General features: G+C 42.2%; 1 protein-coding gene across 1 annotated transcript in view; it reads left to right on the top strand.

The window, feature by feature from the left end:
* Positions 1-15000, top strand: part of si (sucrase-isomaltase) — a gene marked incomplete at its 5' end in the record, with an annotated part of 111668 nt that overhangs the window by 34192 nt on the left and 62476 nt on the right. Inside the window, 6 exons of the mRNA XM_080731029.1 lie at positions 682-795; positions 2671-2755; positions 3485-3602; positions 5599-5770; positions 8871-8987; positions 13482-13636. Coding sequence (XP_080587155.1) covers positions 682-795; positions 2671-2755; positions 3485-3602; positions 5599-5770; positions 8871-8987; positions 13482-13636 — 761 coding nt within the window. The remainder of the gene's footprint in view (positions 1-681; positions 796-2670; positions 2756-3484; positions 3603-5598; positions 5771-8870; positions 8988-13481; positions 13637-15000) is intronic.

Raw genomic sequence — 15000 nt, 5'->3', positions numbered from 1 at the left:
TAAGGCCATCTTCAAATGAACACAGAAAAAAAGAAAAAACTAAGCACACTTCTGTCCGAGTTGGAAAACAATGACCGAACATACTCTGAAATATCATAGAAATCTGATGTAAACAAGCGAAATAACGCCACAAGGCAATCACACAATAAAAATAGCGGTATAACAATGTGATCTACATTTGTATCCTGAAATACAAGGATAATGTTTCATACAGTATGTGGTAATATTCTGAATATTACCACAGAAACAGGGTTTAGGTAACCTGGGTACCAGCCTCAGCCTGCTACGCTACATTCAGTGGATTGGTTTTGTCACGTGAGGGTTTAGGTTTAGGCAGATAGCAAAATACTAGTGAATGCGACAAATACAAGCAAGCTGATGTCTGTATGAAACAGCTATGTTTAGGGTTCTAAAAGTTAGAATTGGGAGTCTATAGTATGGTACATGGGACAGGGCTTCTTCATGCACCAAAATATACCAAATAATACCTAATGATCAGAAGATAAATGTGCACATTCACAACATGCAGTAACAGACGTCATTGCTCTCTCTCCCTTCCTCCTACTCTGGCTCTGCCTCTCTGTGTCACGTTGTCTTTTCCTGTCATGACCTATCTGTTCATCTCGGTCTGTCTCTATTTCTCTGTCTGTCTGTCTGTCTCTCTGACCCTCCCTCCCCCAGGTCTGGCCTGGGGAGACAGTGTTTCCAGACTACACCAATCCTAACTGTATAGATTGGTGGGCTGATGAGTATGACAGATTCTACGACGAGGTCAAGCACGATGCTCTCTGGATCGTAAGTCACCTCTAAATGGCATCACTCTACCGTGACTCTGGGTTTATTGCACACATTGTGTGCCGGAATGAACTGATGGAGGATAGCTGATCGAGTGTCGCATGTATGTAGTGGTTCTCAAACCCCCACACCAGATTTGTGTTGCGATGGAACACATTGTGAGCTTGTAGGTCTGCTATGGTGGTTAAACTGATTTTTATGCTATATTAACAGGGGACCCCTTGGAACCCTCTCAAGGGCCCCTGGGGGTCCCCAGACCCCACTTTGAGAGCCACCGTGTATAGCAGTTCATTCATAATACACCGCACAAATCTCCAGCATGAATTCATCCATTTGTAACTCTGTATGCCATTGCATTATCTCCTGGGCCGGCATGTGAGCTCTTATAACATGCAACGTGCTGTGATAAAGACCTGTAAGCAGGCAGTCTATGCTCTTTCTCCATAATGGTTCATTATTATGTAAAACTCCTCATTATGCTGAAGATGATTTATTAGCACAAAGAAAAGAGACCATTTGGCTCACTACTCATCCAGTAAGCTATTCACATGCAGAGGTTACTGTACCTCTTGGTCTGTATGTCATTAACATGCATACATTTCTTATTTCTTTGCTTGGAAAGCACTTGCTTTTGTAGTAGAAGACACAATACAGAGGGAGAAATAAATGTGTCCCCATTTTCAAGGGTTTAAAAAAACAAACAAACAAGAAATGACACAGTCCTTTTATACCAGCTTGCGCCTTGTGGATTAGCCTTGTGGAGCAGTTTTGTGGCCTTGTGGGATCCACTGGAGACTGAATTCTTACCATTCTTACCATTTATATTATTATAATAATATATTATAAATGGTATGATAGTATATCTAACTGAATGTCTGTCTGTCTGTCTGTCTGTCTGTCTGTCTGTCTGTCTGTCTGTCTGTCTGTCTGTCTGTCTGTCTGTCTGTCTGTCTGTCTGTCTGTCTGTCTGTCCGTCTGGAACTAATCCTCTACGTTTGGTGAGGTTTAAGCTTGAGGCTTGGTCAAGCTTAACATGACTTTTGGGCCATCCAGTCAATAAATGTACGGGTAAGGCTGCACGCGGGTAAGGACGAGTAGGGACGGTAATAGTTCCAGTAAGATGCAAGGGCGAGGGCGCGCAATATGGGCATAAAATGGCCATATCCTTTTTATGATGGCATAAAAGGGATTCTATTGTATGGGCATTCCCAGATATGGGCTTAATATTTATGGGCATAAAAGGGATTCTATTAGTGTGGTTGCCCTAACATCTGGGAATCAGATGTAGAGTTCAGCTCCATATATGGAGATCTAGTAGCCTGACACTCAGCCGATTTCTTTTAAAGGGGCGTGGCTAGCGATTCAGGGTCTGGAACCAGGCTAGAGATCTAGGTGATGATCCAGTCGTCTCCACAACAATGTGATGTCACAATGTCAACAAACAGGTCAGCAGCTATAGACATTGAGGCATTACTGAAGGAAGGACAGAAGGACGTCCAGACAAGATGTGACGGTTTTCATAGTTAACTCCGACGTACCGTCACAAGTGTTGTAGTTGGGACTTCACAGAATCTCCTACTTTAACAGGAGATTCTGACATCGTTGGCCGCTATCTATTGACCTGCTTTGCCATACGGTAGTAATATAAATGGTATGATAGTATATATAGTGGCCTTGTGGAATCCACTGGGAACTGAATTCTGTCTTACCATTTATTTGCAAGCTGGTAAAAAAAAACTATAGGGAATTCCCTAGTGGTTAAGACTTTTGCTTTGAGAGAGGGAGAGGGAGAGAGAGAGGGTGGGGAGAGAGAGAGAGAGAGAGAGAGATTTTTTATTGTCCCTAAACAAACTCAACACCACTTGTTCTTTGCAGGACATGAACGAGGTGGCTAACTTCAAGAAAGGATCAACGAAGGGCTGCAAAGATAACAGCCTCAACTACCCTCCCTACACACCCAGTAAGACCTGCCACGTCTCACGATTTAGAACTGCAATAATAAGTCTCCTTCTCCTTTAGGTTTTCTTCCGCAATAATAACCGCTATGTCTTAAAAAGCTTTCTTAATTTATTTTTTCTCTTCAAAATAGAGGGTTGGGAATAGGGCCAAGAGTTATGTTGTAGCAAGATTAAAATAGGACCCATGACTAAGAGGAATACAGCTTGTGGTGTTTTGACTGCATGGGATGCTATTTTCTGTTACTGTCGTGCTGCAGCCCTTTTAAATATCTGCAGTGCAAAAGGAGAGGGGGAAAAAAAGAATTCTGTCTGCATCTATGCTGCCATGGAGAAGGTAGATTTTGACGGATTAGCCACGGTAGCCAAGGAAATCCGTTCAGGACCCGAGGAAACCTCATTTGAAGTAGTGAGTCCCCGGTGTAAAATTGTGATAATGACTGTTCGCCATGTCTTTTATTCTGTGTGTCAGACAGGATGATCATAACTGCAGAAGGCATGCTCCCCTGACTCCATTTTTATTACTCTCTTCCTTACCTCATCTTCTGCCTTCACTTGTCACCCTCTGTCTTATTTCACCTGCCTCCGTTTTATTTCCCTCTTTTCTTCATCCTTTCCTTCCCTCTCTCTTCACTTGTTATCCTATATTTTCTCCTATTCCTCCAACCTCTCTCTTTCCTTTTGCCCTGACCTCCTCCTGCCCCTCTCCCCTCCCCTCCTGTCACCTCCCACAGATGTTCTGGATGCGGTGCTGTACAGTAAAACTCTGTGTATGGATGCCAAGCAGACCTGGGGGAGCCACTACGATGTCCACAGTCTCTATGGATACTCCATGGTGCTGGCCACTGAACAGTGAGTGCTTCCTGGGTCAGTTCTAGGAACGGCTTGGCCAAGATGTAACTATTGCAGAGCTATTGTATTTTTACTTCTTCAGAACCACAAAGCATTTTCTTTCTGCCGCCTACAATGCAACAATGCCCTCTGTAAAGAAAAAAAGAATCACCATGGAAAATTGCTCAAAATCTTTAAAGTCAGCTGGCATGAAATCACAATTTATTGAATATAGCTGTATAGTGGGATTGTGAAGCTGACATGACTGCTTCTGAAAACTGCATTGGCTAAATTCTTTTTTTGTTTTGCTGTATGTAGCTATTCGTAAGCTCACAGCAACTCTGGAGTGTTAAATTAACTAACGTGTAAAAATTGATGGCCTATATAGGACCGTCAAGATGGTTATAACAGACTGATTGCTAATGGGTGTGCTCATGACCAAAGAATTGTTTAATAACTCTGGGTCCCAGTCTGTGAGAGAATAAATGTCTCATTTGTGTCCTATAGGCTGAAATAGCTGAAGAGTCACTGACTTGTACCAATCTAGGCAGAAGCATCAGTGTGATGCATTACCAATGTGGAGATGGATTCAAGTCATACTCATGAATCTATAGATACTCATCATTAAATTGGATTCTTACATCTGGGAATGGATAATAATGCCCTGGCAGAGCAAAGTTGGCCTTGCCGGACAGAATTCTAATGTGCAGTAATGGCAAATGCTAATAGTATGGATATAAGCCTACTGCAGCATGAAAGGATGGGATGCACAGCAGCATTGACGTGTGGTTCAAGCAGGCAGGTTAGGATGCAGCCAAAAAAAAGAAAGAAGAAGAAAACAACCACCCAAGAAATGAAACCTAAACTAAAAAGAGTTTCCACTCCAATGTAAAAAGACATGAGAGGAAGAAGTTCTTGGATGGCACAGCTGGGGAAGTTCAAAAGGAGAAAAGTTTGCTGTTCCAATAGTTTTACTAAAACAAAAAGAATGTTTTGCACAGGGGGGATGTTTTCATGCAGAAATGTACCCTACCCAAAGACCTCATTACATATGACTGAATTATAGTGACAAAACCTTTTTTTAAACCACTTCTAGCTCAAGTACACATATCATGTATTTATGTGTCAATGTACTGTAGAAGCATTTCTACACAGCTGTACAACAATCGATCAGATATTATCATTCACTGAGCAGCTTTAAATGAAAGGCCTCATGAACGAATACTGGCGGGGATTCCCATGCATGCTGTTTCTGTTTCAATCACAAATGGATGCCTTTTTAGCATTCCCTGCCAGTGCAGTCCATCATAACGTGAGGTCTTGTGTCTGGAAAACATGCGCTGTCTAGAGTATCAAAACACAGGCCCCAGGCCCCTGCCACAGTGACAGCTGCCCCTGAGGTATTTCTCCACAAAACCGCTGTCACATACAAGCACATGCCACACAGAGGTGCATTCACATGACCACAGAAGCATGCATGCACCAGTGGTGCACACATGTAAACACACAAACACACTAGCAAAACATTTTATAAAAATCTAACAAAGTATAATACATATATACTGTATATATAAACAAAATAAAATGCATATGCACACACGTACCCGATGGTGAACAGGATTCACAAGCCCTCAGGGGCCCAGGTCTGCTGACTCATTCTTTCTGCTTTTAAAGCTAGCTCATCTTCCTTTTCTCTTTCTTCATTCCTTCCATTTTCCCCTCTTCCGTCTACTAATTAAAATGTATTATTGGCAGGAGACACATATCGTAAACATCATCAGGGCTTTGTATTGTCATGGTAATCAATGATGCTTCGATCTTCCTCATCAAATAGAATAATATTATACAGTAAACCTTGTCCCCATCTGATCTCTCTCTTTCTCTCTCTCTCTCTCTCTCTCTCTCTCTCTCTCTCTCTCTCTCTCTCTCTCTCTCTCTCTGCATCTCCTGATCTCTTTCTGTCTCTGATTCTTTTCCTCACTTTCCCACTTTCCATCTTCCTCCTCCTCTTCCTCAGGGCTCTGCAGAGGGTGTTTGGGCAGAACCGCACCCTGATGCTGACGCGATCTTCTTTCCCCGGCGTGGGCAAATACGCCGGTCACTGGCTAGGAGACAATGGTGCCAACTGGAATGACATCAAGTGGGCCATTCCGGGAATGCTAGAGTTTGGCCTGTTTGGGGTTCCCTATGTGAGTTACAGTAACAGAACAAAGGATGTCCACTGCCGCTTTGGGTTTACCTCCCAAAGTGATGATGCAATATTCATTTTATGTTTGTAGTGCCACTAAAACAGCATTTTTTGCTCATATTATATTAGTTCATATCACATATTTCAGCTCAGCTGTAGATTAATAGGAAAAAGAAAACTTGGGCACGTAGCCCCAGGTGAAATACCCTCAGTGTAGGTAGATTGATGGTATGCGATACTTCAGTGGTGCACCGCTTTTATAATCCCCTGGCAAACTTACAAGACATTCATATTCAAGCCGTACCTAATCATCGATTGCTTGGAAATATCATAAAACCTAGTCTGACCATAAAAGAGAAAGTAGCAAAATATATATATGGAGCTACAAGCTGGAGGAATAAATTGTATTAGCTATCAGAGAGGAAAATATCGTCCAGGGCTGTTTTCATTAAGTTTTAGTGCAGCCCATGTTGTATTTTGCGTTTACATTGATTTTCTTTATATCTGAACTAAATTGCAAAGCCAGAGCTCAGTTGTTACACTGCAGGGTGACTCAACACACTGAATGGGAATCAATGTTATACATTATTTCTATTATTTCAGCAGGGTTACATTATCATTTTTATTAGAGATTAGGTGATTGTCAATGTGTTTACAGAGTCCAAGAGTTTCCCTAGCTATCATAGTTTGGTTTAATTATGTCAGTTAACATTAGTCAGCAGCACACACACTGATCCTTTGGTGGCTAAACGCATACTGTATATAAATAAGAATTGGGGCAAACATGGTGTGGTCGCTATAATTGTAACACAAAGGGAGAATTTTGTAACTCTGCCTAGGGACTTGGGGACATCACAAAATAGGGACAGAATTGGGACAAGAGCACTCGTCTCACACTTAGAAACACTTAAAAAGCAAGGAACACACTCATTTATGCCTACTATTTATACCTACCTACTTAAATTGATTGTCAGAGAGCCATGCATTTTTGTCTGGACCAGCAGTGCCAACCCAATGTCTTTCACTGACCGACTGACTGGCTGGCAGGCAGGTAGGCAGGCAGGCAATGCACTGCACGGCACTGGTTGGCCTAGCCTTACATTAAGACTGCCGAGACTTCTGCATTGTGACGTTGGGGCGACGGCAGGCGAGTCTTACCGAATTTGTGATACACTCCTGCTGCATGCTCGGCAAAATCGACTCGACACATGCACAAATGAAAAATATAAGACGCCGTAGGAGTTCTCCAAACGCTTACAGACTCTAACGGTAACTTTGTACAATGTTTAGTCCGTTGTTTTCAATAAAGTTTTTACCAAGTGTATGTCAGAGTGTCACTCTTTTGGTTAAACATGGCCACACTTATCACGTGACATTCATCCCTTCCCCCATTCGCTCATACAAGGACATGACGTATACAGTATGTATATGGAAGAGAGGAGAGCACAATAATGTTTCTCAGCCACCGAGAAGCGCTGTTACTTGCAACCAACATTGTGGCAAACGGGGAAAAGCATTGACACTTGATAAAAACGATTTTTTTAATTGAAAACAACAGACTAATACATTGTGCAAAGTTACTGTTAGAGTCGGTAAGCGTTTGGAGAACTCCTACGGCGTCTTACATTTTTCAGGCATGTGTCGAGTCGCTAGAGACGTTTTGCCGAGCATGCAGCAGGAGTGTATCACAAAGACGGCAACCCTCCTGCCATCGCCCCAACGTCACAATGCAGAAGTCTCGGCAGGAGGTGTCTTAATGTAAGGCTATGGTTGGCCTACTGTAACTTGTATCTTGTCGTATACAAATGATCCAGCCTCTGATAGAAATGGCGCGGAAACAGAAGGAGACCAAGGCAGGCTAGGACAGAATAAGAATACAATGAGATCTATAAAAATGTCTGTTACAAGATGTCTCCCACACACACGCACGCACAGCACACACACACACACACACACACACACACACACACACACACACACACACACACACACACACACACACACACACACACACACACACACACACACACACACACACCCATTGATGTACTGCTTGTAGCAAAATCTGCCAAAACGTTGAGTGCAAATTGAGGTAGGAAAGCAACAGGGGGCCAATGGACCATGGATAGAACTCGCATGCACTATGTTGCACACACACACATGCACACGCACATGCATACGCCAGCCAGACAGCCAGCCAGAAATGATCACCGGGGGTTCTCGAAGAAGCCAACCATGCTGGTGGGACTATGTCAATCGGGTTTTCAGTTCTTTTGAACACACATGCATATACTGGACAGTGGACACACACACACACACACACACACACACACACACACACACACACACACACACACACACACACACACACACACACACACACACACACACACACACACACACACACACACACAGAGAGAGAGAGCACACATACACAGAGAGCACACACATGCACAGAGAGCTTGAGAGCAAGGGAGAAATGGTATTTGGATCGATTCTCTCCAATTGAGTCTGTTGTAAAATGTGTCTGGTAGTAAACAATAGCAAGCAGCCTCTGTGGAAAGGCCCATTGACTGTCTCCTCCACTTCATGGTGCAATTTATGGGAATAAAGACCACTGTCCACAGCTACTGTACTGTCTGCCAATAAAGCCTGAGTTATTTGAATCGAAAACAGGAAAACCACTGTAAAAGACAAACGGGACTTGCACCTGCCATCATTTTACAGCATGTTTGCTGTCACAGAGAAGTAACATTAGAAAGTACGAGGGCTGGGCAATATATCAAAATTATTGCAATATCGTGATATAAGACTAGATATCTTATGGGATTTTTGATAACAAAATATCGTGACATGGCATGATGTTAATCATATACGCCTTAAATGATACTTGAATAAATACATAAATAATAAGAAGAAGAAGAAATATGAAAACAATCAAAATCAACTAAATTGTTGCTCCAAGAGACATGTAAGATAAGATAATTCCACTCCAGATTGTTGTACTATCTGGACAGGGAATATGGCCAAACATGCTTTGTTTAATGTCAAGTTAGCCTGTCGTGCCTCTTCATTCTGCTTTCCTTGTTTTGTTCTTGCAGATTGGAGCTGACATCTGTGGTTTCTTTGATGACTCCAATGAGGAGTTGTGTCGTCGTTGGATGCAAGTGGGGGCATTCTACCCTTTCAGCCGAAACCACAACGCTGAGGGTTACAAGGTACCAGTGATAACTGCACCACATGTATTTTTGGTACTGTTGTGCTTTATTTCCCTATTTTGGCCATGCTACAGTTGTGTCCTATATTAAAATTGGCTAATGGGCCGACATATCCATATGGGCACAAAAGGGACGCAGACACAAACAGATGGGTACAATGGGTATAGGCCTGCTCAAAGGCCTGACAACGTCGAATTGGCATTGCAAGGTAAGTGTTCGGGCCGCATAGTGGACCTGAAAAATTCAAAATGTTTGTATTTTTCCACAGAAAATAGCATATGTAGCATTATGTCACAATGCATGCTTTGTGATCTTGTTCATCTGTTGCTTCTGTGTTCTACACGTGAGAAACTAGAAGTAGTGATTCACTCTGCTTTTATAGTGAAACGAGTCTCAAAATCACAATTTTAGCATATAATTCACCTACTATCCTACTACCCACCACCTATTTCACCTACTGGCATCATCGTTGCTCAGGATACACTGGCATCTATCGAATTTTGTAGCACTAGAGAAATTCCTCAAGGATAATATAACACAAATGACAGTTCTCCCAAATAAGTAAGAGGAAGAGAAATTGCTTTATTTTTATTTCTTAAATATATTAATATAAACTATATTGTTCAGATTTGATTGTGTTAAAAGTGTTATGTTGAGCGTTATGTGCAGTGTTATGGGGAAAATACAAGGTAGCGAAACAACCACAATTACTCTGATAATTTTATGTTATGCTTCACATTCTCAAAGCAAGCAGACTGACAGAGACTCTACTTTCATGTATCTTATATCACCATGATCCTACCTACTGCAACATTGCACCATCAAATTAAAAATGGAATTTAATTACCCACCCTGTTTCATGACATCTTTCGGCATTCTGTTTTGTACAGATCAAAAATATAAATTTAATCATCGACCTTGAATGTTTGCATTTGGCCCTGGTTCAGTGCTGTTTCTTATTATTTATAGATCACACAGACACACTATCAGTTTATAGAATGATGAATATCATATTAATGGCCTCAGCGGCTCATCGTGCGTATATATCAGGACTCAGGAGACGCACCCAGAGAAGCCACGTCACTACTCATGTGCTGACAACTTTCTAACTAGGTTCCCTGGTCCCTGCTCTTATGGCATACCGAGCTATTAACGTACATGAGCACAAATAACTTTGCAATAGGGGAATCTGGCTCTTAGCATTGACAGCGTTGAAACAGATGTTCTCACAACTTTTCCTTGTGTGACATTTCCATGCTCATCACTGCTGCGAAAAATAGCACAGGGTACAGAGAGAGAGAGGTTTGCTTGGAAGAAAGGGAGATGAGGAGGAGGAGGAGGAGGATGAAGAAGATGATGAATTTGAACTAAGGTTTCCAGTAAATAAGAAAGCTAATGAGTCACCTATGCTTTGCCTGAATGATGTCTCTCATCACAAGGCAAGCCATGCACAAATTCATTATTTTCACACAGACCAAGAGGCGTGTGAGTGCATATGTGATTAAGCAGATGAGCGAGGCCTTTTCAGCTGCTATAATCACCCGCACTCACTGCACTATTAAAGGCTTAAAACATGTATTCAGGCATAATTACTGGTAAGAGATGCTCTTATCCTGAGTTAACTTGCTAAGTGAAAGATTGGTCAACAAAGTGGACTAAATGGTCATGTACAGTAAATAAACAATTGAAGTTGCAGTCTGCAACTTTCATGTCCTACCGGCGATGAGAGAGAAAGAGATAGAGAGAGAGAGAGAGAAAGAGAGGGAGAGAGAGAGAGAGAGAGAGAGAGAGAGAAAGAGAGAGAGAGAGAGAGAGAGAGATGTGACCTTCAGGCAGTACCTCTTGTTAGCCAGTAGTGGGGGGGGGGACAGTTAGAAAACCAGTGAGCTACCCAGCTCCATGATGGAGTGGAGTGTGTGGAGCAGCCTTTTGAAGCCAGCCAAGGCCAACCAAGTTGCAGAAGCAGGTTTGAATCCAGACTGGTTCGCGTCCAAAAGGTTGTTCTCTGAGACACAGAGAGAGAGAGAGAGCTGGTTGAAAAAAACTAGCAAGAGTTTTTGAAAGAAAGTACAGGAGTGATACCAGTCTGTTTCTTGACATCGGAGAGGTTTCTCGTGGAGATGAGTAACTGACTTGAATGCGAAGAGGACTTACTGTAGCAGTAGATAATGAGATCAGTGGCGTCAGTTCAGCAAAAGCTAGGGTATGGCAAAGATGGGAGCCCTCATGGAAAAGAGGCATTACATTTTGGAAAACACGGTTCTATTGTGCGCTGCCAGGCGTTGTGAGCATGTAGATCTGCTATTTTCACAATGTCTGGGAAAAAAAAAGACTTTTGTCAGTTTTTTACACAGGTTTCTATGGTTTCTTTGGCTGGATATGGCAGCCTGGAATGGTTTTTCAAGTGCAGCTAAACTTAGCATGTTAGTAAACGTGCCACAATTAACAATAATGCATTGAACCTGTGCAGCTGACCTGCGGAACCTGGGAATATACCAATTTGTCAAGATGGGGAGAATACAGGTGTGGAGAATATAATTATAATACCTTGTTAAAGTGACCATTTTGTTACATTTTGCATTTGTAGTTATTTTACTGTAATTTAACAACATAATAACCAGCACAGATAGACTAAGAGACATTCGTGGATTTATATTTAAAAGTAACTTTTATTTCCCCCCCTGGACCCAGGGTATGGCAGCTGCATACCTCTGCCATACCCAATTGACACCCCTGAATGAGATGGAGGCAGAGCAGAGGGGAGTGAATGAAAGTGGGAGAGGTCATCTGATTGGCAAGTTTTATGCCACTTCCTTTCAGCTGCTCTGAGGATGCATGTTCACTCAGCTCTGAGAGTTTCAGATAACCAAGGAGCCGGCGGACACAGACGTGCTGGCTTGGAGGAGCGAGGGCTGTGATGGCCAAAGGCACATGAAATAGAGGAGGGAAAGGAGCAGGTTGCAGAGCCATTTGAGAGAGGAGAAGGAATCGTGGAGAATTTAAAAGACCAGAAGGGTATAGAGGCGGGTTGAGTGGTGACAGATTGTGGTTGGATAGGTTTGGAGCAGGGGGGAGAGTAGAAGGAGACATTAGGAGGTTACAGAGTGGTGGTCAGAGAAATGAAGGGGAGTAACGGAGAGGTAGGAGGGGATCAGGCTCTGTAGAGAACGCCACTATAGGACCATATAGGAGGAGAAGGAGATAATGGAGAGGTCGAATGAGGACAGAACAGGAAAAAAAAGGGGAAAAAAAGATGAAGATACTTGTCTGCGGGTAGGTTGAAGTCACCCAGTAGAATGAGAGGAGTGCCGTGCTCCGGGAAGGAGCTGATAAGAGTATCCAGCTCTTCAAGGAAATCCCCAAGTGGCCCTGGGGGACGATAAAGCACAATGATGGAAAGAGGGACAGGATGTGCAATTGAGATACCATGAAAACAAGAAACAAGAAAAATATGCCCTATTTCTTGTTCTGTTATTTCTATGTATTTACTGTATGTGTTTTCTTACTTTCAAAGCAAAGGCTAGAATGTAATTTAGATCATTGTTGACCTGGCTTCCTATAGTAGTGTGTATAGTTTCAATGTACAGATTATTGAATATTTGTTACTATTTCTATGCATTTCACAACAAGCAAGGATAGCACAAGGTACAGTATACTACTATACTCTATACTGTAGCAGCTTTTTTTTGTTTAGTTTTTTCCTAAACCATTCAATGCTTTGGTAGTTTGATATCAATTATTTGACAGACAGCACTGTGTAAATATCTGAGATTCTTTTTTCTTGGCATTAGTGAGGACTCGAGCAGAAGCACTCTGAAACAACTGCAGCTCATTTTCTTTCATGGAGACCTGTTTAAAGACGCAATTATAGTAGTCAAGTCCATGAAGATAAATGCATGGACAAGTTATTTTTTTCAAATCCGGAGACATAAATCCTTGATACATTCTTGAGGCGATACTAGTACTTTAGGCTGACTTTGTAATCGTCTTAATACGGCTGTTAAAATTCAGGTCTGCATCCATGACTGCATTTCTGGCATTTCTGGCATGGATTGAGAATTTTTACATTTAGCACTGACTGTTAATTGCTTCTCCTTGGCTCCAAAAAATAATTACTTCAGTTTTGTTGTTGTTTAACTGAAGAAGATTTTGGCACGTCCAATGTTTGATTTCTGCTTTCTCAGCGCATGTATTGGACAATATCAAATACAAAGTTGATGATTAAACACAGAAAAAAGCTGACCAGATGACCGGGTAAATTGAAATGTGTGTGATTTTCACTCAGTGTAGTTGTTGTTGAAACACAAGGTTACAGTAATGCCACGTGAAGTACAGTAGCAGATCTACAAGCTCACAGTTGGATCTGTAACATCGCAGAACGGTGTCCATCACAGATGGTGTCCTGCGTTGTCCTGACACTGTCGGCTGTCCTTCTCCATGGAGATAATTTCTGTATGTCTCCTCCTGTCTTCCTTGCTGCCTCTCTGTCTTCAGCCTCAGGATCCAGCTTACTTTGGCCCTGATTCCTTGCTTGTGAAGAGCTCGAAACACTACCTGAATATCCGGTACACTCTGCTGCCCTACCTCTACACACTCTTCTACAAGGCCCACACCACAGGAGAGACTGTTGTACGCCCCCTCCTGCATGAGTGAGTCACACACAACATCCAACCACTTCACTTCCACATTCTTTTAGCCAGGGATTTGTGTAACCATGTATTCTCTGATCCAGTGGTCTCATAGTGTTGATTTCGTCGACTAAAGCGATGGCGAAAAATGTTTGTTGATGAATGTTAGCTTTTTTCAAGCTATGATGACAAAAATTAAGACTTGATATATTGATATATTTCTTCAACAAATAAACACTAGATAGATAGATAGATACCTTTATTATCCCAAGGGGGAAATTTAGTAAAACACTAAACACTAGACAACACTAAAACATTTCAGATGACTAAAAAATGACTAAAACAAATGGAATTTTGCAAAATCAACACTACCATTCATTCTCTAATCCAGTGTTTTTCACTTGAAAATCATGTAAGTGGTTATGGGTGGGCCATGTGCATATATAAACATACGATGACATTTTTGGCTTTTCTTTTTTGTAATATTAATGTTACATCAATACAATTGTAGTGTTTGGCATTTATTTGGCGGACTACATGCAATATTCTCATGGCCCACCACTGGACCCTGGACCGCAGGCTGGGAATTATTATCCTTATCCCAATCATAGACTGTAAAAAATATGGACGGTGGGAACCCATTGGTTTTTATGCTGTGAAAATGAAGCTTTTTTTGCCCTTGTATGGGTGTCGCCATCATGGTACCCATTACTACCCAAGGAATGCTATTGGCTGCCAACGGTCACGTGCAACCGCAGGGATACATGGGACATTGTCTTGAGCTTGCCGAAAATAAAGCACACGAAGAAGAATGATCACAAGGCCCTCCTACAGCATAAGTAAGTAAGTAAGTCTTGCCGAGCCATGAGTCCCATATGACTCGGCTGAGCCATGAGGCTCATAGGGCAGGAGCCTATCTCCTGTTTCTGTAGCGTGAGGCAGCTTTGATGTACAAGTACACCCCCCTGGACATGACGCTAGTATGTCGCAGGGACTTACCCCCAATCCAACCCTTTGAACCTCGATCTCCCAGTCTCAGGGCAGACACTCAAACCACTAGGCCACTGAGCTGGTCCTACAGCATACCCTGCTTTAACATGAATTATATGGGACCATATTTTCACAAAACGCATAACATGGAGATTGAAACAAGGCTTTAAACTATAGCGACAGGAACCATAAAGTATTTATGACAATGTTTATTAACACATTGACCGCCATTTTAACATACCTCCGTACTCCCACCTGCCATTCGTCTCCATAGACTTCCATGTAATTGGGTGTGCACGGATCATGCACAACCATGCCTAGATAATGCACCACGTGTGTCCACCTTGCTCAGAGCTTTCAAACAAAAAAATCCGAATGGAAATCCGTTCAGGCAT

This window comes from Nannobrachium achirus (assembly GCF_963921795.1).
Source record: "Nannobrachium achirus genome assembly, chromosome: 8".
In the NCBI taxonomy this organism is placed as follows: Eukaryota; Metazoa; Chordata; class Actinopteri; order Myctophiformes; family Myctophidae; genus Nannobrachium; species Nannobrachium achirus.
Note: the sequence above shows the minus strand (reverse complement) of the source record. Positions and strands in the feature narration are given on the sequence as shown.